Raw genomic sequence first — 25,864 nt, 5'->3', positions numbered from 1 at the left:
TATCAAGTAATCTAGTTACACTAATTTGTTTATTTGTTCATCGATCTTCCTCAAATATCAACGTTGCTTGCACAAAATTTTGCTTACATGCACCATTATATTACTTCAGAATGTAAGTGAATGAGCTAAGAGATAACTTAATATAGTTAAAACAATGGTAAAAAAGGGGTGTGAGTAGAAGCTCAAAGATTGCTACAAGTATCTAAGCAAGAGAGAAAGATTGAAAGACTAATTAAGTATGTTCAAGCTTCTCGGAGTTAGTTGAGTAATTTGTTAACACGATCTTTTATCGTTCGACTAGGTCAAGGATGATGGTTGGATTATATTAGAACTTCAAGTCTTCAACCATGAAGTACCATCAACCGTCAGATATACAGTAGTAGAAATAAGCAAATATGTGTGGTCTTCCTATTTTGAGCAGGGTATTTCTAGCATAAAAAATAAATGGGTTGCCAAATCAAATTTGCAATACTGTATATCATTATGAATGATAAAACAATGTGAGAGGACCCAGCTTACAAAAATGCATGTATCAGTGTTAGAATCTGAACACGTATGACTTAGGACGTTACAGAATTTATGATTGACTAGAAATGTAAAGTTTTGAAAAGTGATTGTGCCTTAAATGACATTGTGCAAATAGATTTGCCTCGCGAAATTAGTATGGCCTTGGAGCCTTTATCCTAGTTTCATCTTGAGAATTATATCAGGTCATTTTCACTTTTGTTCTTATTTCGTGTTTATCCTTTTAATTTTTGTCCCTCATAACAAATAATATTTTTGCGGAACATAAATTTATATTTTCGCATCATAATATTCCACATGTTATGCACCGCGCCCTTAAAGAACTTAAGCCCTCAGGCATAAATTCGATTTTGAAGGGAAAAAGTTAAAGACCAGGTCATTTGAAGGATAAACTGTGCAATTTCTTCTTAATTTTCTGGGGAAGTTGGTGCAAGCCTTTAGGGAAAAATTGACACTAGATAGAACAGATTTTCGATCAAGATTTTTTAAGGACAAAATATAAGTCACTTTACTTGATAGCATTTTATATATTTTATATATAGACCGTCTATATTTAAATCAGCCATCTAAAGGAACTAGTGCAAAATTCTTTGAAATTAATAGCGCCTAGGAGCTATAACTACAAGTGGAAGAACAAGCACCAAACTTTTTCAAATTCTTCATTTTATTGCCAGTAATATATTTTGCTGTTTTTGTAGCTCTTCAAGGGTAGGACCGAAGTAGATCAGTAGATGGTCCATTTAAGATTAATGTACTATTTATCTTCTCATTATAAGCAGAGAGTATAGTTGCATTGCAATAAAAAATAATTAAATTTATGGAAACAATTAAACACCTGTTTCTAAGGGTAAATTGCAAGAAAATGAAAAAGTCAAACGCTTTTTTTCTCGAATTGTAGACTTTGATTCTTTTTAATTAAAAACTAATGCTTATGGAGAAGATTCTGAAGAATTTCAACCACTATAATTTTTTATGTATTATTTGACGATGTACCAAATTACCCATACATGCTTTGTGGCTTCTATGACAAATAAACATAATAAAATGCAGCAAGAATTGAGTCAGGTTATTTGCAAGGCAATAAGCTTATGTTTCTTTGGGCTTTAGAAAAGGATATATAAACGAATATTTTGGTTCTCACCAATTATTCTTTCTACTATTACTACTATTATTTGTTTTTGAAAGAGTAGCTATCAAGAAATAGCTTTGATTTCAAATACAAAAAGAATCTATACACATCTTGGGCAAGTATTTTGAGCGAACTTATAGTCAAAACTCACTCCTGGTTATGTTCAATATAATCCGACTTTTTGGCTATGTATTTAACTTTTACACTAACATTTGATAAGATTTTTACGTTCTTGGCGTAGTTTTACTAATTGTAATAGGTCATTTGTGGGGTATAAATCCATATTGTTTCCCAATAATCGGCTTTTGAGTAACCTGATAGTTAAAAATTATTTATACAGTAAGTTATAAAAGTTAAGCTTGTTAGTTATTAGATACGTAAATCAAAAGATTATGTCTAGATACACTTAGCTTAATACTATATCCATACAAGAATTTATCTTATTATCCAACAGTAGCCTGCTATAATGTTAGGGAATAAATGTCATTCATATATTCATATATATAATTTGAAAGCTAAATCTGATTGTTTGATTGTGAGGTTTTCAACTGTATAAAGTGAAATATTCACCAGCATACTTTTCTGTGACTATAATATTATAAATAATAGTACTTTCTATATGTTTATCATTGCCAAAGTGACATAGTTTAAAAGAAGAGAAATGTCTTAATTTTGTGGACGTGTCATTATTATCTTTAGATCACGTACAAAAAAGTCCAATCAATAATATTATAAATAATAGTACTTTCTATATGTTTATCATTGCCAAAGTGACATAGTTTCCTTGATAAAATAACTGGATTGCTCCTTGGGAAATTTTCTCTGGAACATTCAATCTTGACAAGAGGAATCATAGATGAATAGAGATCATTTAAATACTAGCAAGTTTACTGGTATATTTATTATGTTGTTACGTTATACAATACTTTCTCCCTCAAATGAAGAAACCACAACTTGTAAGTTAGATTTTTTTTTTTTTTTTTTTTTTTTTAAAGTAATTAAAAAATTTTAAACTGGGGATTATTATATACTACTATGATTTATCTCGAATACAAGGTCACTAGGCAATTGATCATATTCAAAAGAGGAAATTACATAACTATGTTGTACACCATATTAAAGCACTAAATTTTCAAAAAATATCAACATTCCATCCAAACTTAGCAAGGGCAGTCCGCCACTCTATTTTCTTTTCTATAGATATTCTTCATTCTCGGACTCACTGTCTAATACATTAATGACACTGTGCAATCATCAATAATATCGAAACGATGGTTATTATTATTAGCAAACATGGATATAATTTCTACAATCGTCTCTACTTGAATGTGAAGGAGATTACTTGATATTGCCAACTGAATGCATATTTTTACTGATAGTATTTTGGTAATATATGTAATTATAAGTTCTCTATTGGGTCACTATTGTAAATTCTTAATTTAGGATATGTTGTGATCTCTTTTAACTCCTACTATTCCTCTCCTTCTCAGGTTCCTTTTACATGCACCATCCACATTTAATTTGTAAGGATCGATATCCGAAGGTTTCACTTAATATAAGTTTATTTTAATCTTTAAAAGTATTTTCTTCCTGTTATTTCAAATATGCCGTGTTTCCATTATTCCACATGTGTCATAAGGAAAGAAGTACTGTTTGTAACATACCAAATGGTGAGTTGAATATCTTTTATATTAAGACGGTTTTCCGTAATATACTATGGCAGTATTTCTTAAAAAATTGAATAACAAAAATAAATTTAAAATCCTAGTGGTTGCAACTTCAGTCCGCGCATGGTCTAAATATACTTGTGTAAGTTACCAATTCTATCAAAAAATTTCCCCTCTGACGTATTGATATTCATTTCAATGTATGTTAGCTTCTTCAATATTCTTGCCCAATAGCTTAGTTTAGTTGCCTTTGTTTACTTTCGTTTACTTGAACTATCTTCAAAGCATTTTTTCAAAAAAGTAATAATATCTTATTCCTGTGTTACCCTTCTAAAACTGTTGTTGTTGAAGGAAGAAAAAAAATAAAAAAAATATTGTAAGTAAAATAAAGCTTCATATAAAACAAGGGATTTTTTTTTTTCTTTTTTGCAAGACCGAACATGATGCACTCTTTCACTACTTGCGACACTTGAAATTATAGCTAGTCTTACTTGTTCATGATGTGGAAGAATTTTACCGTCTTTAATAAAACGTGAACAATGACGACACTACCAAAGTAGTCATGGGCCATGACTAGAATCCTTTTTAGTAAGTAAATCTTGTTTTTATATCGTAAATTTAATTTACAACATCCCATTTGAAAATTATCCTAAAATTCTAATAACAAATGAAGTAATTTTGGTATTCCAATAATATTATCCTAATTTCCCATAGATTTTATAAATCTTAAAGATCTTATATATTTCTTCTGGAAAGCTTTTTCTTTAATTAACCTAGCTAAGAACATACCAAAGAATGAAATAAAAATTCTTATATTAATTATTTTATTTTTTTCATTGAGTTATCCAGAAATAAAATGCTAAAAGATGATGCTTTACTGACAAAAGGTGAATATTTTGAATGATAATTTATGCGAGTCAATATCAAAAAGTGAATATTTTGAATGATAATTTATGCGAGTGCCACAACTTTCTATATCAGGGTTTAAATTATCGAACAAGATATAGATTTTCAAAAAATAATAATAATAAAGATATGGATTACGTATGAGACACGCTAAATCTTTTTGAAGTTAAGATTACATATAACTTCATTTATGAAAACAGACATAACTTGTTTATGTCATTTAGATATTAATCACTTAGGTTAAAATTAGGATCCTTTTTGCGCGTTTAATTACAATATGAAAAGAGATTAACGTGACTTGCTACATCATTTAGATATCAAACATTTAGGTTGATATTAGGATTCTCTTTTTACAGGCAGACAATATGAAATTTATTTAAACAATATTATCATCTAAAATGAAATTACATACAAACATTTATAACCAGATAAGATAAGAAAGACTTTATAATACGTTAGAGCAAATTAAATTACACAAAATGTATGAAATTTTATACCATTAGTGCATAGAATTGAAACATAATAGTAATATTATATACTCCATCAACATGGTGTATTGATATTTGGGTGGGTGACAAGTATGATAGTTAGATTTAAGTTTTTTTCTCACCCAATCAGATTATTACATCATAAATTTTCCAATATAGTCAAACAATATTTTCCTAATTTTTTTTATAGATTTTGTTTCTTAGAGATCTTACGTATCTTCTCTGGCAAACTTTTTGATTTATTAATCTAACTAAGAATATATCAAGAACTAAAAAAGTTCTTAAATTTATTTAAGTTGTTTTCATTAAGCAATTTAGAAAATTTGCTAAAAGATAATGCTTTAATACTATGGCAAATATTTCCAATGGTAATTTTTTATACTAGGGCAACAATTCTTTTTATCATATTAAGTTATCGAACAAGATATATATTACACACAAGACACATGAAATTTTCTTGAAGCCAAGATTTCGTACAAGTTCATGTATGAAAACAGATTAACCTAACATGTTATGTCATTTAAATAATAATCATTTAGGATTCCCTTTTGCTCATTTACAATATGAAAATAGATTAACGTGACTAATTTATATTATTTAGCTATTAAACACTTAGGGTAACATTAGGATTTTTGTGCATGGTGTATATGAAACATATTTACATAATCATGCGATCTAAAGCGAAATTGCATATAAACATTTGTAGCAAATAAGAAAAGAAAATCTTTATATTAAGTTAGAGCAAATCAAATTGCACAAAATTAATAAATTTTATACTATAGCGCATACAATTGTGGGATTTCACTAGGTACGTTGTTGTTGTTGCTGTTATAGTGCATACAATTAAAACAAAATAATATTATAGTAACTCCATCAATATGTAACTGATATTTTGGAGAGTGACAAATAAGATAATCACAAACGAGCTTTTTCTCACCCCACCAAACCACCATTATAATTTTTCCAAAATAATCCAACAATATTATACTTTTTTTTCATAAATTTTGCCAATTCTTGTACCTGTTTTTATAATCTTACTTTCGTTATTTTCATCTTGGAAATTGTTTTGATTTTTTTCTATTAGTCTAGTTAATAAAACATGGGGGTAAAAAATGACCATCTTATGTTGTTGTTGTTGTCCAATTCTTAATCTTAATTTCAAAACGTTTTTCTATTAGTCTAGTTAATAAAACATACCAAAAATATATATATATATATATATATATATATATATATATATATTTATTATTTATTTTTAACACAAGTCTCGTTTCCATGTAGGCCTGTTAAACGGATCTAGACAGATAATCACGCGAAGCACTATATAAAATGTCATATTTACCCTCCAACTCTTACCCCAAAGCTCCACCGGCCAAACTGGTTTTCCTGTCATCTTCACTATGTAAATAAACACAACCTCAAGGGCTAAATACATACACCAAAATCATTATTATATTATATTTCTTATTAAAACATAAACAAAGAAGTATTTGATTTAATTTAAAAAAACAAAAAAATAGTGACTGACGCCGTCAGATTAAGTATATGCCGGAAATTTAAAATAAACGGTGATCGGCCGTTATCTCGGATCGGGCCCACAATGGGCCTTGTTATTTTCCTATAAATAGGGCTCTCCCTACACTCTTCTTTTCACTTGCATTCGTTTTCTCTCCTTTCTCTCTCTAAAACACAAAAAAAAAACTCTGTTTCTATACATACAAAAACAAAAACACACCAACTATAGCAAAAATATAAGAGAAAAATTTATTATTATCCTATTTAAAAATTGTTTATTTAACAATTTTTATTAATATTTTTTTTTTCTCTCTCTTTGACTCTGTCTAGATTTCGTGGTGCTCTTTGGAGGTACTTTTCCCTCTTTTCTCTCTCTCTATCTCTCCACACAATTTAATTAATAAATAATAATACAGTAATAATACTAATATTAATAATAGATCGAATGAAATTGTAGAAAAATAGATCCAAAAAAAGAGACTAAATTGGGTTTGATCTGGGGTGAATGAACACATATGAATTTGGGTATTGTAAATTGACTAAATGGGGTAATATTAATTTGTTTTCTTGATTGGTTATGGAAACCCTAATTGGTAAAAATTGAATCTGGTACAAATCTTAAAGGTTGTTTAGGGGTGATTTAGTTAGGTAATTAGTTGTTAGTTGTATTATTTATTCTTGTGTACTGAGTGTAGTTTTGTCACATTGATTGGATTTGTTTTTTATGCATTACTTACTGTATATTTTACTGTGGAAATATGGACTGTTTATGTGTTATTGGAGCTATTTTTGATGAGTTTGTACTGGTAGATTAATAGAGGTGAAAGATTTGAGAATAGGGTTTGTTATATATATATATATATTAATTATCTGTTAAGCCATAGATCTCTTGTAATGCTATGAAAGAATGTTAATTTACAGATTTTTTATGCATTTGGATATAGACCATCTACTGATTGAAACAATCACATGTGTAATATAGGCATGAATCTTGAAAAAAATTGATACTTTATTTGGAATTTGTGCAATCTAATTAATCTTGTTGCCCATTTTCCGATCCTTTTGGCGCTTTAATTGCTTTTCGTTGTATTTGGTTGTTGAGGCTCATGTGTAATTGCTAGCATGGTGTTGCATAGGCAGGGGTATGGTCTGCGTACATACTACCCTCCCCAGACCCCACTTGTGGGATTACACTATGTTATTGTTGTTGTTGCATAGGAGTTGAACTTGCACATATTTTTAGGGTTTGAACTTGTTAGTGAATTTTCAGTCTCTTTTGCTTTTTCTTAATTGTTTGATTTGATTATGACACAGTTAATCTTTGTGATACTGTAACAGCCGTTAAGATTTAAGAATTTAACTCCCCAACCTTAGCTTATGTCTGTTCTTTTTCTTTTGGTTTTGCTATTTTCTGCTGAAAGAGGAATTGCTGATTAAGATATTAATTTGATCATGCAGGCTATAACTATACGTTCCTGTTTTAAGATATTGCAGCTGTAGCTGTGAGTGCTGACTGCTACTAAAGCAATTCACTTGTTTTTAGTATTCCAAATAGATGATGTAAATTTTATGTTGTAGAGTGGAATACGAACCTTTGTTTTTGATGCTCTGACTTTTGTCCTTTAATCAAGTTTGTTGCTTCCCCCCAATTGCAGTCTTTCTTGCTTTTAATGCTCTTTGGGCAATAAAGAGGTTAGAATATTTGTCAATAGCTGTGCGAGAGTCAAATATTAGTGAAAGGTGGTGGTATAAGGTCCTTTTTATTCCGCGTATATGCAATTATATTTGAGATGGGTTCTAAAGGAAGGTTGTTGTTTGATCTTAATGAACCCCCTGCTGAGGATGACCAGGATAACAATGGTGTCCTCTGTTTCCAGCCTAAGCGAGCAGTTCCCTCTTCTATTACCAACACTTCTGAGCTTTTGGCATCCTCTGTTGATCCGCCCGGGATAGTAAACAATCATGCATTTTCCCATGCCTCTTCCGTTTCAGGTTTTCAGCCCTTTGTTCGGTCAAAAGGTGCAGAGGCATCTAGAGCTCCTGAGGAACAGAAGAGTGCTGGGCCCTCAACTTCGGGTGGTGCTTTATTATCTAAGTCAAGTCAGGAACATACAATGAAGGCTTTGCTCCAGCCAGATCTAAACTCTCTTGATATGCAAGTGGCTGAAAAGGAAGAAGGTGAATGGTCTGATGCAGAGGGTTCAACAGATGTATATAAAAATATTGGCTTCAATGATAAGTCGAATACTGATTTTGATAAAGCTCCGGAGGAGAAATCAGCAGTTGAGCCGGTGAACAGTAGTGATAAAGTTGGCTCTGTTGATAATGCTTCTCAGGATAATGAGAAGCGGAATGGTGAAAATTACATTATTTCCTCTTTAGAATTAGATCGAGATACAAATGACAGGAAAAGTAATAGTGGCAGAATTTCTGAAACCAGTAGTAAAGCTGATATCACCATGGATAGTCAGGAGGATTCTGGGCAGGTGCCAAAGCATAGAGAGATTAGAGGTGCTGAGGCGAGCCATGCATTAAAGTGCGCTAACAATTTTGGTAAGCGCCCTAAGATTGACCATCAGAAGGAAGCAATGCTGGGAAAGAAGCGCAGTAGGCAGACCATGTTTCTTGATTTGGAAGACGTTAAGCAGGCAGGTTCCCAAAAGAGTACTACTAGGCGGCAAAATTTTCCACCACCTGTTACAACTCGTATTGTGAAAGAGCCTCGTAACGTTCCTCCACCTGAAAAGAATGGGGAAAAGCAGAGTCTGCAACTTGTCAAAGATATTAGACAAATTGATTCAACTAATGAAGGAAATTTGCCAATGGAATCTAATGATTCTAAATCTGAATCCAGTGCTGATGTGAACCTAGCACCTCTAGGTCGGCCAAGACGGATGAATAGTTCTACTGACCTCACGTCTGAGGCTCAAGCACCACTTATGCCTAGACAGAGTTCTTGGAAACATCCCACAGATCAGAGACAAAGCAGAAATTCACAGTTTCCTGGTAGGAAGCCTGCTCCGACCGGTCAAAATTCCATGGATCCAAAATTGGGTGCCAAAAAACCTCCATCCAAGAAGCAACCTATAGTAAGTAGCCTGTGTCAAGATACATCTGTAGAACGCCTTATTCGTGAGGTGACAAACGAGAAGTTTTGGCAACATCCAGGTACTTTTGTGTTCCACTTGATTATTATTCTCATCATTGTGGTTATTACCGTTACTTTTGTTGATAATATTGCTCGTTAGTCATCTGTCTCGAACTTTTTATTCTGTTCTGTGCTTTTTAAGCTATGTGACATAGCGCGTAAACCTTTCCCTGTTGATTCTATGTTTGGGGTGTACCCAGCTTTCTAATTGGATAAGGCTCCAATTTGAGTTTTAATAGAGAGCATTGATCTTACTGATCCTAGTAAGGTATGTGACGGGAGATGGGCATTTATCTTTTCTTATATTTCTTTAGTTACTCCTGTTAGAGGTTAATGATCAATTTTTGCATTTTCCTAGAATATTGTTAGAATGAGTGGTGCGCAAATCCCTCACTTTTTCTTGTGCTCTATAATAATGATTGTGACAAGATAGTATGGAATCCATCTTTGCTTTAGGTTTTATTCAAAAGAAGCAAGTATGTGTTCTTCCAACTGGGCACTGTACTGAAGTGGTCATTAGATCAGTTTATCCCTTTAAACTTCTTTTCTGTTGTTTTTTTCATTTTTCGAGTGTCTGGATCATAGAATTTTCTTTTATTTTCATTGGAATGCTATAAACTGGTACCCTTTTATCAACTGAACATTGTCACATCGCTCTTTCTTGTATGATCTGTCAGTTTCTTTATGATGGTGCAAGTGTACTAAATATAAATGTTTTATACTGCCACTTTCTTCTAGGTTGTTTCAGTGGCCTATATTTAGTGTCCTGTTCTATGGAATGCTTGGTGAGCCAGGATTTAATGTTTTAGTTTATTAAGTGGCGGTGTTTATATTACTCAGGCCCATGCATAGCAAAGGGGATCCTCCAGCTTCATCTGGTGGGCACCTCAATCATCAGGGTAGCTTGTGGGATGGAAGAATTTTTGTGTCATCTCAAAGTTGGCTATATGATTAATAGTGTATTTTTTCATGATATCCATGACTAATCTGTTCATATGTATCAAGATAAAGTTCTGAATACATTTTTGTGTTAGCTAGCTTTATTATTTAATGGTGCTCTGAATTGCTCCTCTGAAGCACCTTTAGGCATGTTTAGCAGCGAGTCGCATTGTACAGCTCCTTGAGCCTCATAAGTTTTTTTTTTTTTTTTTAATTTGCCTTCCTTATGTCAAAAAGTGGTGTGGTGCATGAAGTGCCATCGTATGGTGTATTATTAAGGGATGAACTTCTCTTCATGTAGATGAAGCAGAGCTTCAGTGTGTACCTGGTCAGTTTGAATCTGCGGAAGAGTATGTTAAGGTGTTTGAACCCTTGCTCTTTGAGGAATGCCGGGCACAGTTGTACAGTTCTTGGGAGGAGATGGCTGACACAGGAACCCATGTGAAGGTCCATATTAAAAACATTGAACGGCGAGAAAGAGGTATATTGTGGCAACTTTCTTTATATATTTATTTTATTTTATCCTTCGACTTGGATATGAGGACCAACTCTGTTTACTCCAAATACATATTTGGGAAGCTATTCAACTCCCTCATCACTCAGTGGGACAAAGGAGGTCGGACAATTAATGTCGTGTCTCCACTTTGAGCTGCTCTACAGGATTATGTTTTCAATTTCCTAGTTTTTGAGTATCAAGCATGACAAGATTTAACTGTACCAAGGATAGCAGAAGTGTTTGGGTGGTCCGTATATATAGCTTACTTTAGAACGGCTGGACTCTGAAAGAAAGAAAAACACACACACATTAAAGACAGAACTTTAGAGTCGGGAAGTTATGGTTGGCCTTGTTGAATTTATTTTCCTCCCTTTCTAATCAGCACTGCATTTCTTCTGCACAGGATGGTATGATGTAATCCTCATTCCAGATTGTGATTGGAAGTGGTTATTCAAAGAGGGAGATGTAGCAGTTCTATCCACTCCACGTCCTGGATCAGGTTGATATTATGTGACTTTTTCTTGGTGTGTATTTCAAATTCCTAGGTTTCTTCTTAATTTTAGTGAAATTTCTAAACTTCGTACCAATTCAGCAGTCCGATCACGGAGAAGTGGCACCTCAACACTCGGGGATGATGATGAGCCCGAAATCAGTGGTCGTGTGGCTGGTACTGTGAGGCGACACATACCTATTGATACTCGAGATCCTACCGGCGCCATCCTGCACTTCTATGTTGGAGATTCGTATGACGCCAACAGGTCAGTGATTGACTTTTAATTGCTTCCGCCTTCTGTGACTGGTGAGCTAATGTCTTGGTATTTGTTCTTTCAGCAATAATGTTAGTGATCACATATTGTGGAAACTACAACCAAGAGGCATCTGGTTTCTGACTGTTCTGGGTTCTCTAGCAACGACCCAACGAGAATATGTTGCTTTACATGCATTTCGGCGTCTTAATCTGCAGGTTATATCTTAACCTAGCTCTTCCCTAGAAATGTTTTCTCTGCCTGTTATCAGTTTCAATAAAGAATTATGCTCTTATGTGTAGATGCAAAATGCAATTCTTCAGCCAAGTCCAGAGCACTTCCCTAAATACGAAGAGCAGACACCTGCAATGCCTGACTGCTTTACGCCAAACTTTACTGACCACTTGCACAGGACCTTTAATGGACCGCAGCTAGGAGCAATCCAATGGGCTGCAACGCATACAGCTGCTGGAACTAATGGTATGACAAAGAGGCAAGATCCATGGCCTTTTACTCTAGTTCAAGGGCCACCTGGTACAGGTAAGACGCACACAGTGTGGGGAATGCTGAATGTCATCCATCTTGTTCAGTATCAGCACTATTACACAGCATTGCTCAAGAAACTTGCTCCTGAAAGCTATAAGCAAAATAACGAGAGTAACTCAGATAATGTTGCTACTGGATCCATCGATGAAGTCCTGCTAAGCATGGATCAGAATCTCTTCAGAACCCTCCCAAAGCTGTGCCCAAAACCTAGAATGCTCGTCTGTGCTCCTTCAAATGCTGCAACTGATGAGCTTCTTTCGCGTGTTCTTGATCGTGGATTCATTGACGGCGAGATGAAAGTTTATCGGCCTGATGTTGCACGAGTTGGGGTAGATTCCCAAACGCGTGCCGCCCAAGCAGTTTCTGTAGAGCGGAGAACTGAGCAGCTTTTAATGAAGAGTCGTGATGAAGTTTATGGGTGGATGCACCAGTTGAGAGCTCGTGAAGCTCAGTTGTCTCAGCAGATAGCTGGCCTTCAAAGAGAACTTACAGTTGCTGCAGCTGCTGGTCGTTCACAAGGATCTGTCGGAGTTGACCCTGATGTTCTTATGGCTAGGGACCAGAATCGAGATACTCTCTTGCAGAATCTTGCGGCAGTTGTTGAGAATAGAGATAAAATACTGGTGGAGATGTCCCGCCTTCTGATTTTGGAGAGTAGGTTCCGTGGTGGTAACAATTTCAACATGGAGGAAGCTCGTGCTAGTCTGGAGGCTAGTTTTGCCAATGAAGCTGAAATCGTTTTCACAACTGTCTCAAGTAGTGGGAGGAAATTGTTCTCTCGTCTTACCCATGGTTTTGACATGGTAGTCATTGATGAAGCAGCCCAAGCCAGTGAAGTAGGAGTGCTTCCTCCTCTTTCTCTCGGTGCAGCGCGATGCGTTCTTGTTGGGGATCCCCAGCAGCTTCCTGCTACGGTTATCAGCAAAGCAGCTGGAACTTTGATGTACAGTAGAAGCCTCTTTGAGAGGTTTCAGCAAGCAGGCTGCCCAACTATGTTGTTATCAGTGCAGTACAGGATGCACCCTCAAATTAGGGATTTTCCTTCTAGGTACTTTTATCAAGGTCGCCTTAGTGATAGTGATAGTGTTGTGAATCTGCCTGACGAAGTTTATTACAAGGATCCTTTACTGAAGCCTTACATCTTTTATGACATTACACATGGTCGGGAATCACATAGAGGTGGATCCGCTTCATATCAGAATACGCATGAAGCACAGTTCTGTCTTCGTTTGTATGAGCATCTTCAAAAAACTTGTAAATCTCTTGGTGTTGGGAAAGTTACTGTAGGTATAATCACTCCGTACAAGCTGCAACTTAAATGCCTTCAGAGGGAGTTCGGGGATGTTTTAAATTCTGAAGAAGGAAAAGACATTTACATAAATACTGTGGATGCTTTCCAGGGTCAAGAGCGTGATGTTATTATAATGTCATGTGTGCGTGCCTCAGGCCATGGGGTTGGGTTTGTTGCAGATATACGGCGAATGAACGTTGCTCTTACTCGTGCAAGACGAGCTCTTTGGGTATGTTACTTCGGTCTCCGTTTATGTTCATAATGTTATATCCATAATCTACTCGTCCAAGCAGCAATATACGAGTCAATAGTAACTTTACTCTATAATGTTCTCTTAACAGGTAATGGGAAATGCCAATTCTCTGGTGCAATCAGAAGATTGGGCTGCATTGATTGCCGATGCCAAAACCAGAAAATGTTACATGGACATGGATACTTTACCTAAGGACTTCCAGCTTCCCAAGGCAGGTTCTCATGCACCTCCACCGACCAAGATGTCTAATAATCGAGGTTTGAGATCTGGGTTACGACACCGAATATACGATACACACATGGAGTCCAGGTCAGGAACACCTTCAGAAGATGATGAAAAGCCAAATGCATTACATGTAAGGAATGGAAGTTATAGGCCTCCTAAGCCACCGCTAGAGAATTCATTGGATGATTTTGATCAATCTGCTGATAGATCTAGAGATGCCTGGCAACATGGCGTACAGAGAAGGCAAAATACAGCTGGAATTGGGAGAAGAGACCTGTAGTTGATGTCCGTTAATATGTGCCATAAATCACTGGGACCCACCTTTTTTGTTACTGATGTTATGGCTTGCTCCTGGCTAGGAGATTGGTTGATGACATACACGCATGCTGATTTCATGTGCAACATGGTTTGGTTGAAAGGACTTCTTGGTGGTGCGAGAATGGAAGAGGCTATATGGCATTAAGGAAACATTTTTGTTCCTAAAGACTTGCTCCTGTCTTGGACAATGGTCGATAACAAAGCTGGTCAAGCTGGTTTCATGTGCAGAATATACGGTTTGGCAAAAAGAATTCTTGTCAATGAAGAGAATGGGAGGGTATGTTAGAAAGGAAGAGATCCTGGATGATTATGGTGGAGTATTTAACGAGTTGATGGGATTTTAAGCATGGGAGCTCTCGGTCGTGCCACAAGTTCTGTTGCTGACAGATTATAAAGGTAAATACTTGAAACGTATGATGACTTGAAGTTCTTGATATGTACAACATTTTCACTTGTTTGAGCCTTTTCCAAACAGAGCACGTAGCCAGCTTAACATCAGGTATTCGGCAGCTCTAATGCATATGCTTTGCTTCCGTTGAGATTGAGAAGAAAAGCTAAATGATCTTGAATATACAGCCATCTGTGGCTGGAAAACGGGAACTCTTTATGATTGCTTCTCTGTTGATGATTTTTACCACCGAGACTAACCCTGGAGATGTTGGAGCTAGTTTGTCTGATACTGGCTTTACTGCCTCGTTTGATATCCTGAATTTGAAGAAGACTACTAGTCCATGAAAGAAGCCCGGGATAGAAAGAGGACTGGGCTGGCCATGTGGGGAAATTGTTTCGAGGCTGAACTTGGAACTCTGCTCGGATGGCAAGTCTGATATCCGGAACCATTACGAGCTGACGAACAAGTCAGGACTGCCATATAGACTGACAAGAGTACAGTTATTTGGATGCAAATGTTGATATGGAGGCACTTGGAAGATACCGGCTAGTTCTGTACATATTCTTATGAAGAACATAATTCTTTTTATTTTATTAGGTTGTCTAGAATACGTAGGGATGTTGCAGAAAATTTCTTTGTGTTATCCTTCTCAAAAGATATCTTCAAGTTCATCTTTCGTCTTTTAGCTATGTTCTTTTCCATGCTCAATTTATCTTTGTATTGTTTGGTCAATTTATTTTTGTATTGTTTGTACCTTGGAACGACGTCTTGATAATGGATGTGCATTCTTTGCAAATTGCGCGTAGTGCTATTGTATGAAGTATGAACAACCGCCCACCCCTACCCCCACCCCCACGCCCCACCCCAACACACACCCCACCTAAGGTCCCCAACTATTGAATTGTGTGTTGTTATTTGTATATATAAGGGTGTTAAGTGCTCAAAAGGAGATGAATTGCGCAGATTTGAGAATGACACGACTCTATATTTGACTGCTAGGTGTTCAAATGAGGACACATAAATACATTTCTCTTAGGCCCCACTTGGATTTGGCTTTAAAACGATTTTTAGGCTCTTTTAAAAACAAAAAGAGACGTGTATGTTTGAATTTATTCTTTAATGAATTAGTTGGCAAATTATCGTGTTTATATTTGTGTTATAGCTATTTTGTGTCTAGTTTTAAAACCATCAAGGCTTAAATCCTTACACATTTAGATATACTTTCTAGAATATGTCAAAATCAATATCTAAGGGCAGAGCCACCTTTTAGTTACCAAACGTTATTGCCGATACCTGTAGAAATGAATATGTCACCAAACGTTAGATTGAAATTAGGATTTCTTAATATTGTGGTTAGCTCAGTAATATTTTACCACAATATGATAGCTTCAAGGTGAAAGGCATAAACTTCACATCTTTTTCATTTTTATCAACATAGATTGATTTTATCAATATATTTTAAATAAGATTTAAAGTAATCGAAAGTATGTAGGAAAAAAAATTTAAATAAAATAATTATTTAAATATCTAGACATTATACATACGTGTTTACGCACGCGTGCGAGAGGAGGACATAATCAAATTGACAAATTCTTAATCATAAAATACAAATACATTCTTAAACTTATTATATCACATATACTTAAAAGAAAATTCTCTTTTAATGTATATGACTGACAACACGACGTGAAGCGTATTGAACGTTAATCTCTTATAAAGTTATAATTACTTCAAAGGAGTTATAGGTTATCTTACCTTGAAGGTGTCATGATCGAAACCATTGTGTTTTTAAACATTGCTTGGTTAGAACTTTCTAGACACGCCAACATGACTAAATTGTTATTAATATACACGTTTTAAGCATGGATTTAATTCATCATGCATTTTTGGATCAACTTCTTTCTTATTTGTTTTTGTAATGCTGGTGTTTGGATTAGTTAGGGATTCTTTGACTGAATTAGTGGCTATATGTTAATCTTTCATTAATACAACTATCAACTAATTCTGATCACCAAAGAAGAAATTTCCCTAATCGTTTTTTTTTTTTTTCTCCTTTTGCCTTTACTCTGGTTTTAACCCTAATTTCACATGGTCCATTTCAGCTTCATTGACTAATAATTCACGTCCTTGGGTGCATTGTTGGTTCAATTACACTAAACTCATTTGTAAGTACTTTATTTTGGTTAGTGACTGCTAGTTTAATCCCTAAAGTTTAGGTATTTGAACCGAACCTTTACCAAATTTTGATTAACTTCTACTTTTTAACCCCCAAGTTAATTCAAATGACATAAATTTTACTCCCTCTATTCATTTTTACTTATCCAGTTTGGACTTTCCACATCCTTTAACAAACAACAATTGATAGGGTAATTTACCTGATACCCACATTAATAGATGTTTAATCTTAGATCTTGAAAAATAATTTAGGGAATAAGTAATTAATGTTAAAGATATAACATGCTTTTTCTCTTGATATACTAAAAGTGACAAATTAAATATCTTTTTAATATAATGAATAAATAAAAGTGAACGGAGAAAGTATAACTTTGATGTCACAAAAAAGACAATAAAGGAGTTGACATTCATTGCCCAGAGGACTTTTTAGCTTTTTTTTTTTTTTAAAAAAAAAAAAAAAAAGTCAACCTACGAATCATGCAGGAATAAAATTGCGAGTAGTCGTGCACAACATAAATCGAATATATCCCCATATAGTCTTGAACTTCAAAGATAGATCGGTCTAATTTTTAAAAGAAAATAATATCCAAATTCGCATTAAGGATCTTGGTGGGAGTCGCATATTCTTCCAATTTAATTTCAAAAAGAAAAAGGTGGAAGAAGATGAAGATTGAAGTTGGTGGGCATGCCAAATCTGAGTGATTTACTAGAATGGCTTTGAAATGAGCTGTCTTGAATTTTAATCGCGTATGTCTTATAGATAAAATTTCAAGTTTAATAAATTTTGCTACATAGATACACTTTTGACTTTGACGGTTTGCATATGAGGCGAGCGGGGTCAACGTTCAAGACCACTTATTCTTAAGATTTCATATGTAATTTCCCTGACAAATCTAATATGGAATGAGCCTCATTTTTTTCATTGTTTTTTCTTTTTTTTGGTTTTCATTTAGTGTTCAGTACATAATTTGAGGGTCGACCAACCTGGATTGATAATGGGAAGCCTAACAAGATAAAACACTTTTTACTCAGTACATAATTTGAGGGTCGACCAACCGGGATTGATATTGGGAAGTCTAACAAGGTAAAACACTTTTTACTAAAGACAATTCCATACTTAGGGGTCGAAACTAAAATTTTCAATTAAAGATGAAAAGATACTCACCACCTCATTATAAATTTTGATGATAGAGCGAGCCAACTAAATCTACAAACTTAAAGTATATATATTGTTCATACAATATAATTCACTGACTTAACCTGTTTGGCCATGAGAATTTCTCTTTTTTTTTTTTTAGAACTTTTTTTACTTTATTTGAAAATCAGCGTTTGAATTACTGAAAATTTCAATTACAATTTGTAATTGAAATTTGAAAAACACTTAAAACCGTATTTTCACTTTTTTTCCCCACTTTTTTTCACTTTCAATACATTCAAAAAACTAAATATGCTTTGCAAAAACTATAACCAAACACAACTCCAACTTTAAAATTCCAAATAAAATAAAAAATGTAGTATTTAATTTTCATGGTCAAACGCCTATTTAAAATTTTGAAGCCCCCTCTCAATAATGTGAGAGTTGGCATGTCAATATGGACCAGTATGTTGTAAGTTATGTCTTGTACTTTTTGACATTATTATAACAACATGGAAACTTATATCGTACTCTTTCTTTTGTTTCCATTCATCCGAACACTTCTGTTTGTCCTTCTGCTCTCAGGGCCTTTGCCTCTGTCATTCGCATTATTATTTTAACACCTCTTGAAGTCCTCCAAGTATTCAATTTTCTATGTTGGTAAGAGGAGAACTTAGCCACCCAGTTGATTCAATCAATTTCCAGAAAATTTGACAATAGTATGACAACTTCAATCTGTTTAATTGAGTTATTTTATGTATTTTTTGAGTTGAACGATGAACATATAAAAATACTAGTGTTGGGATAACCATATGATATTCAGAACTTAATTAACTGATTAATTTAGATTTTCGTACCATAGGGTCCACTAAACGGGAAACACTCTAAAACAAATTTTATTATTTCCGAGTTCAAATTCAAAACCTTTGATTAATAATGAAAGAATCAGAGTCATCCCATTCCCACCATATCAAGAGGAGTAAAATGACAAGACAATTACATATATCCATATTATGGGAGAAGTAAAAACAAAGGAATTACCCTACTTTCAAGGAGACCAAGAACAAAAACTTGAACTTTGGTAGTTTAACCGTTCCACTTTAACAAAACCTCATTGGCATTTTTTTTAATATATTAGAATCATAAACTTGAGATAAAAAGCTTAAAAGAACCTTAATGTAATTTATAATCTCAATTGAAATTAAAAAAAAGTAGTTAAATCTTCTTGAGCTGTGCTTTTATAGTTTTACATTACATAAGTAATAATTTTTGCTGTTCGGTCGAATGGCATTTTCTTGTCAGAAACGGGTCAAGTGATCAGTTTAAGATGAATGTTTTCCATCGTCAAAATTGGATTTTAGGAACTTTCTACATGAAAGGATCAAAACACTAGAAAATCGTTGAATTTCGCAAAATCTTCTAGAAAATTATTAAAACATTTTATACATTATTTTTTACAGGTTACATGCTATTCCTTCCATCCCAAAAATGTTATTTTCCTTTTCTTTTTAATCTGTTTAAAAAAGATTGACACCTTTTTATATTTAGAATTAACTTAACTTTATAAGATGATTTACAGCTACACAAATATTTAAGACTTGTTTTGAATCACACATTTCAAAAATCTTCATTTATTCCTTAAACTTTGTGTCAAGTCAAACAAAGATAATCTTTTTATGTAATATTTTCTTGAAGTTACACTTTTGTTTCTCATTATTATTTTCTATTCTTCTTTTTTTTTTTTTTTTTTTTTTTTTCCTGTTCTGTGCCAAAATAGCACTAAGGTCAACTTGACGGACTTTACTCTTGACTAGCAAAAGTCCTGAGGGACCAAAAGTAAAAGTTATTTTACAGCAGTAACTTTGACCAAACTTACCTTACCTGCTTCAGGTTTATTACGATTTTAACCTTTTGTCTCCTGTCGTCAGGTCCTTTTGTAGTCGTATCTCATATATAGATTTTCTCACATGGTATGCTCCATTCCTACATCTCTATTATTCCATTATATATATATATATATATATTTGTCTAATCACTATAAACTATGTAAAATCTCACCTGTTATCTAATCTCTGCCAAAAACTAACCTTCTTTCAGTTGACTCTGTGTTTCCCTGGTTCTTGATCATTTAGGAGATCTTCTACACCATTAATATCCAGGTAACAATTCCTTAATTCTTCTTTTGAGTTTTTATCTTTTTTGAAAATGAATTATTGGTTTTTATTTTCTTGGTTATTTTTTGAGCACCTACTATGTTTGTTATGTTTCTTACTTTGTTCTTGCTTTATTGGATGAGTTTATAGCCTGTTTATTGGTTTGTTGCATGAGGGAAATTTGTTTATTTGCTATGATCAGTTGAACTATATGAATTTACTATCTGACTGTTAGCAGTCAGTTGGTTAAAATAGTAAGTGAACCTATTTGGTCTGATGGTTTGGATAATTGGACTTAGAATTATGTTATACTCAACAGAAAGAGGGTACTAGAAACAAGTGTCAATTGTTGATGTTTGCACTGCATACTGGAAGTCTGCAATTTCAAGTTTTAAATCACTGAGTTCCGTATAATCGTGGGAATTTTGAGGAACTGTGAAGATGGAGGAGAGTAATTTGTTGACTTTTGATCAGATTATTCAATTTGTTTGTTTTTTCTTGTTTACAATGAGGCACAATAGCTGGGTTGACTCACCCGGTTGAGGAAACTAGCTTTTGTCTTAGTTGTGTAAAGCTCCGATGATTATGAGAAAAGTAAAGTGGTGCTTTTTTTCAAATAAGGACCACTGGGATGAGGATATGCACTTTGAATACGTCCTCCGGACATGGGAGCTTCTGCCAGAGTTGCTTCTCATGTTTGAGCAAACTGATTTAATGGATGATGACTATCATTTCATCAATAACAAATTCATCGTTAACAGTAGAAATGAAGAAGAGCTTGAGTGATTTAAATGGTGTTTCTGATCTTTTGCTGCCAAACCATTAATCTCTAGGTTTCTGTTGTTCCTTAGGCAATTTGTTCTTTAAGAATTTGGCGGCAATTGGCAATACTTCCGTTGCTACATTTGCCTGTTGCCCCGTCTAGTGAATGCTAACAAGAAAATCATATTAGGCATTAACACATTTTGTATTTTGCTTCCTCAAAGCTTCTCTTTGTTTGAATCTTGACTTGTAGATCTTCAGTTTGGTACATTAATTTGAAGAATTTTGTAACTAACATATTGCTCCGTAGAGTTTTTATCTGTCAAATTTCTGGTTATGACATGGCATCCGATGCCTAAATGGTTTCATGATATATTTGGCAATTGAAAAGGGTTTTAGTGCTAAACTTGTGGTGGTGGTGTCTGGTATAAAGTTTTGATCAAGCAAGAGAGTGGTAAAGAGAATGTTCTGTTATCATCTTCTAGTTAGAATGTCATCAGCTGACTTTGGATCTTAGTGCAAACTGCTGGTATTCCACTCTGAAGTTCTAATGTGCAGGTAGAGGAACTAGAATCCTTTAATGTTCTATACATAGATGTTATGATGAACTTACAAAATGAGGCTTTATGATGCTTTTTAACATGGCTTGCTAGTTTAAGGACTAAATATTCCAAATATTCAAATTCCGATGTTAGTTCAATGGCAGTTAACAAATGAAAGCATGCAAAGGCTAGTATTAACAGATACACGAATTACCTAGTCAAAGATGATAATGAGGATACCAGAAATTGTGGTCATTGCTAGACGACTATTCCTTTCACTGCATGAGTGCCACGAACCAGTGAAGGCTGATTAGGATCTCTCATCTACTATATAGTGCTAGATTGATTATCCTGTTTCCCCAAGTTGGAAGCAGCAAGTTTCTTGTTAGCATTATAAATGGAAAAACCGAAGCTAATTATGTTTCGTACATGTGATTTAAGCTTCGTGCAAGTCATATCATTTCTGAAATGGTTATAAGTTCAAGGTTTCTGTATGTTCAGATTTTGCAAGCTCAAATAGTTGCTAATTGTGGGAGGTGCTTGTCTCATATTCACATCTCGCAAAAGTTCAGTCTAATAGGGAAATGGTTCTGTTCTCCTTTATGTCCTTGACAACAAAGGGCTGCCTGAATAAATAAATCATATGGGTTTTAAATTTATTTTTCACTTTTTGTTATTAAAAAGATTTTATATGCCAATGAAAAAGTTCAATTGTTTTCTGCTACATTTAGGAGGTATTTTTGTATGGCTCTTGAGTTGTAGCTGTGTTCTTCCTATAGTTGCACTATTACATACAGAAATTTACTTTGTAGTCATTTTCATAACAGTTTGCAGTGGTTGAATAGTTTAACTGATTACACAAAGTAAAGTTCCCTGAAACTATGAGTAATGCTCCAACAAAATCTACTTCAAATGGCTTTGAGAATTCTTTGAGACCGGAAGAAGAACAGAACAAGGTATCTTATCTTTTAAAGCTTCTCTCATGGTTTTAAGCTGGGTTGTGCTAATAAGCAGGACTTTGTTTCTAGCAGATTGATGAGATGAGAAAGTTGATTGGGCCGCTTTCAGGTAAGTTGGCCCTTTATTGTTCTGATGCATCCATTTCAAGATATTTAGCAGCTCGAAGCTGGAATGTAAAGAAGGCAGCTAAGATGCTTAAAGCAACCCTGAAGTGGAGATTGGATTACAAGCCTGAAGAAATTCGCTGGGTACTGTTACAGTCTCCCTCTTCGTCATTTTCTTTTTTTCCATCTTCAAAAGTGCCTAGATGCTTCTTTGGCACTTATTTCTTGATGAACTTTCTGGAACCTGCATTTTTTTGGGTCTTTCTTTTCTTTTCTTATCCTCTTCTGTTTATTTGTGCCTCCTCAATGGTTAGACCTTTGGCATGATTTGCTTCATAATTATTGGTGTTTTTTTCCATAGGTTGTTTTTTGCATTAACTCAGTCCATATCTGCAACCTTGGAACCTGATAGTCTATGTTGCTAGGAATCTGAAAAATGCTGCCGAACCTGTGTTGGATCCTCCAAACATACATAATTTTGGAGGATCCGACATGCACCCCTCGACATTTATGAAGAGCCCGGGCAACATAGTTGATAGTAGTATCCGTGCTGATCATGTTGATAATAGCATCTTCTGTTGTTTCTTGCTATTTTTTAATTCTTTTGATAATTCTTTCTTTGATACAGGATGATGTGGCTAGTGAAGCAGAAACAGGCAAAATTTATAGGTCAAACTATACAGACAAGCATGGGAGGCCAGTGCTTGTCATGAGACCTCGATGCCAAGTAGGTTTCAGTTTTTCTTTTTTCTTTCTTGGGTAAAATACTTGTGTGTTACAATCATATCGCCTTTGAATTTCTTATCCAATTGGTTATCGGGAAAATAATTGCAAGGAAAATGAACATTTTAAAACCATTTAAACTCAGTTAAGTACGTGAAGTCATTTACTTGTTGATACATACTTGATACGTGTGTGTGTGAGTATTTTATATCGGCGGATGATGTAGTCATAAACATGTCACACTTCTTTAACACGGATATGTCAACGCAAATAAAGGATCTATGTAATATAGGCCTCAAAGCAACAATGCACTAAGCTCCCGCTTATATAGGGCCGGACCAAGTGTCAAAGCCTTACCTTGCATTTATGCAAGAGGCTGTTTCCACGGCTCGAAGCTACAATGTCTATATCAATTTTTTTGTGTTCTTTATACTACCTTTATTTCATGAACTGATTCAAATTGATTATTCTGGTTAATCAGCAGCTAAAAAATAGGGTATGTTTCTAAAACTGCAATTAATAAGTTATACCGATTAATGTTTGTCCACAAGGAACTAATACAAGCTTGATAAAAACATTTTGGATTTCTCCTTGCAGAACACCAAGTCTGTTAAAGGACAAATCAAGTATTTAGTGTATTGCATGGAAAACGCTGTTGTAAATCTCCCAGAAGACCAGGAACAGATGGTCTGGTTGATTGATTTTCATGGATTCAATTTGTCAAATATATCAATCAAGGTGACAAAAGAAACAGCTCATGTTTTGCAAGACCATTATCCTGAAAGGCTGGGGATAGCTATTTTATATGATGCACCCAAAATATTCGAACCATTTTGGAAGGTAATTTGGCCTCAAACTTGTTTAAGTTGCAGTTGTTAATTTTGTGAATGTTTTGAAACAGGCTTCTACTTTTTCTAATGTGTACGGAATGTACATTAATTATAAGCATTGATATTGACTGTGACCTCCAATGTTAATATTGACTGAAAGGGCAGATATCGCTGAAACTTTGAGGGATAGTGTCTGCAGACTGCAGTAGGAATACTTAATTCATGTATCCTAAAGCATGGAATAGAGAAAGAAGAAAATAGGACGGTGTTGTCAATTAGATGATCATGGACTTGTATTTTTCTGAAATCTGAACAGACATTGAAACAAAGAGAGCTATAAAAATTAAAACATACGTGAGGAGAGAAAGGCGCGTGAGAATTGAATCAGGGCTCTGATGAAAGCTACTTTTACTTGATCAAGAAAAAAAATCGGAAAAAGATAAAAAGGATCAACTACTTATCCTCCTCCAAAATTTGGTTGGGTTATTGTGACAATTAGAGCGAAAATATGTGCATGTATAATTTTAAGCATTCCAAGTTGTTGCATTACATAAATTTACTTTTGCTTGATTCCAAGTGATTCTCTTTGGAATCAGTTTTCTGAAATATTAAGATGACACATCCCCTTACTTGTAACCGATTCTTTTATTTATCCAAATGATGCAGGTAGCAAAGCCTTTTTTGGACCCAAAGACCGCCAGCAAAGTCAAATTTGTGTACTCAGATGACCCCAACAGCCAAAAAATGATGGAAGAACTGTTTGACATGAGTCTGATAGAGTCTACATTTGGCGGAGATGATCAGGCCGATTTTGACGTCAATAAATATGCTGAGAGGATGAGAGAAGATGATAAAAAGTTATCTTCTTTCTGGACGAAAGACAATAATTCTGCATCAACTGCACAACCAACTGTGATAGCTGACCCCTCTTTAGAGCCAACTAATTCTGATTCTGAATCTGATGCCTTAGATGAGAAAGCAGAGAAACATTCTTCTCTGGATGTTGATGAAGAGGAATCACCAACTGAAGAAACTTTGCCCGGGATTGACAGTACAAATGAGAAAGCTGACAGATTAAAGCAGTGTAACTGAGAGCAATCTCTTCAAGTTCGTAGTTTTTACTCTTTTTTATTGCTCCAATTTTTGCTGACTAAATGCTCACAACATGGGCAAATCTGAAGTTATCAACATAAAACATTTAATCTAGGTCATGTACTGAATGATATGTTATAAATGAATGTTCTGCCTCTTTATACTAGTAGTTCTTTTGGTTGTTTTGCATATGCTTATTCAGAAGAGTTGAGGGTCAAAAACACACTTCAAGTATCACTTTTTTTGAGTTCCTACCTGAACTATCACGTGCGAGAGTTTTCTACCTAAACTATTTTGTAAAACACACTTCAACTATAAGTTGTTCACTTTTCCTACCTAAACTATCACCAACTAGTTTGCAAAACACACCTCATTAAAAGTGAATAACTGATTGTTGAGGTGTGTTTTGCAAACTAGTTGGTAATAGTTAGATAGGAAAAGTGAACAACGAATAGCTGAGGTGTGTTTTGCAAACTAGTTGGTGATAGTTTAGGTAGTAAACTCTCGCACTTGATAGTTTAGGTAAGGAACTCAAAAAAAGGTGATATTTTAGGTGTGTTTTTTAGCTTGGTGGTCAAAAAGAAGTATGGAACCTGGGGAATCCTGAAACCTGATACTCCTCCAATCCAAAATAAGTATCCACTTAAACTTTTTATTTTGGTTTAAAATAAGTGTCCACTTATATAATCAAGAAGAAATTAATTTTATTTTTTTAGATTTGCCCCTATTTAGAGCCCGTTTGGATGGGCTTAAAAAAAGCAGCTTATAAGTCAAAAAAAAAAAAAATATAAGTTGGGTTAGCACA

The 25,864-nt window shown here is 34.4% G+C and overlaps 2 protein-coding genes across 6 annotated transcripts; both read left to right on the top strand.

Annotated features, from left to right (window-relative positions):
- Positions 1-6,373: 6,373 nt before the first annotated feature.
- LOC132033779 (uncharacterized) lies at positions 6,374-15,388 on the top strand. Of its 4 annotated transcripts, none has more exons than XM_059423860.1 (8): positions 6,374-6,581; positions 8,223-9,398; positions 10,619-10,798; positions 11,217-11,312; positions 11,406-11,571; positions 11,645-11,777; positions 11,862-13,625; positions 13,738-15,388. In XM_059423860.1, the coding sequence occupies exons 2-8, from the start codon at positions 8,345-8,347 to the stop codon at positions 14,152-14,154; spliced, it is 3,810 nt and encodes a 1,269-aa protein (XP_059279843.1). In that variant the 5' UTR covers positions 6,374-6,581; positions 8,223-8,344; the 3' UTR covers positions 14,155-15,388. The 4 variants fall into 4 exon arrangements, with proteins under 4 accessions (XP_059279843.1, XP_059279841.1, XP_059279842.1 ...); XM_059423858.1 differs by having other exon boundaries at positions 7,886-9,398; XM_059423859.1 differs by having other exon boundaries at positions 7,689-9,398; positions 11,409-11,571.
- A 5,951-nt stretch (positions 15,389-21,339) lies between these two features.
- LOC132033778 (uncharacterized) lies at positions 21,340-25,248 on the top strand. 2 transcript variants are annotated; one of them, XM_059423855.1, is made up of 5 exons: positions 21,340-22,306; positions 22,379-22,558; positions 23,043-23,141; positions 23,735-23,977; positions 24,634-25,248. In XM_059423855.1, the coding sequence occupies exons 1-5, from the start codon at positions 22,232-22,234 to the stop codon at positions 25,057-25,059; spliced, it is 1,023 nt and encodes a 340-aa protein (XP_059279838.1). In that variant the 5' UTR covers positions 21,340-22,231; the 3' UTR covers positions 25,060-25,248. The 2 variants fall into 2 exon arrangements, with proteins under 2 accessions (XP_059279838.1, XP_059279839.1); XM_059423856.1 differs by having other exon boundaries at positions 21,342-22,306; positions 22,382-22,558.
- The last annotated feature ends 616 nt before the right edge of the window (positions 25,249-25,864 follow it).

This window comes from Lycium ferocissimum, chromosome 10, assembly GCF_029784015.1.
Source record: "Lycium ferocissimum isolate CSIRO_LF1 chromosome 10, AGI_CSIRO_Lferr_CH_V1, whole genome shotgun sequence".
Classification (NCBI taxonomy): Eukaryota; Viridiplantae; Streptophyta; class Magnoliopsida; order Solanales; family Solanaceae; genus Lycium; species Lycium ferocissimum.
This window is presented reverse-complemented; position numbering and strand designations above follow the sequence as displayed.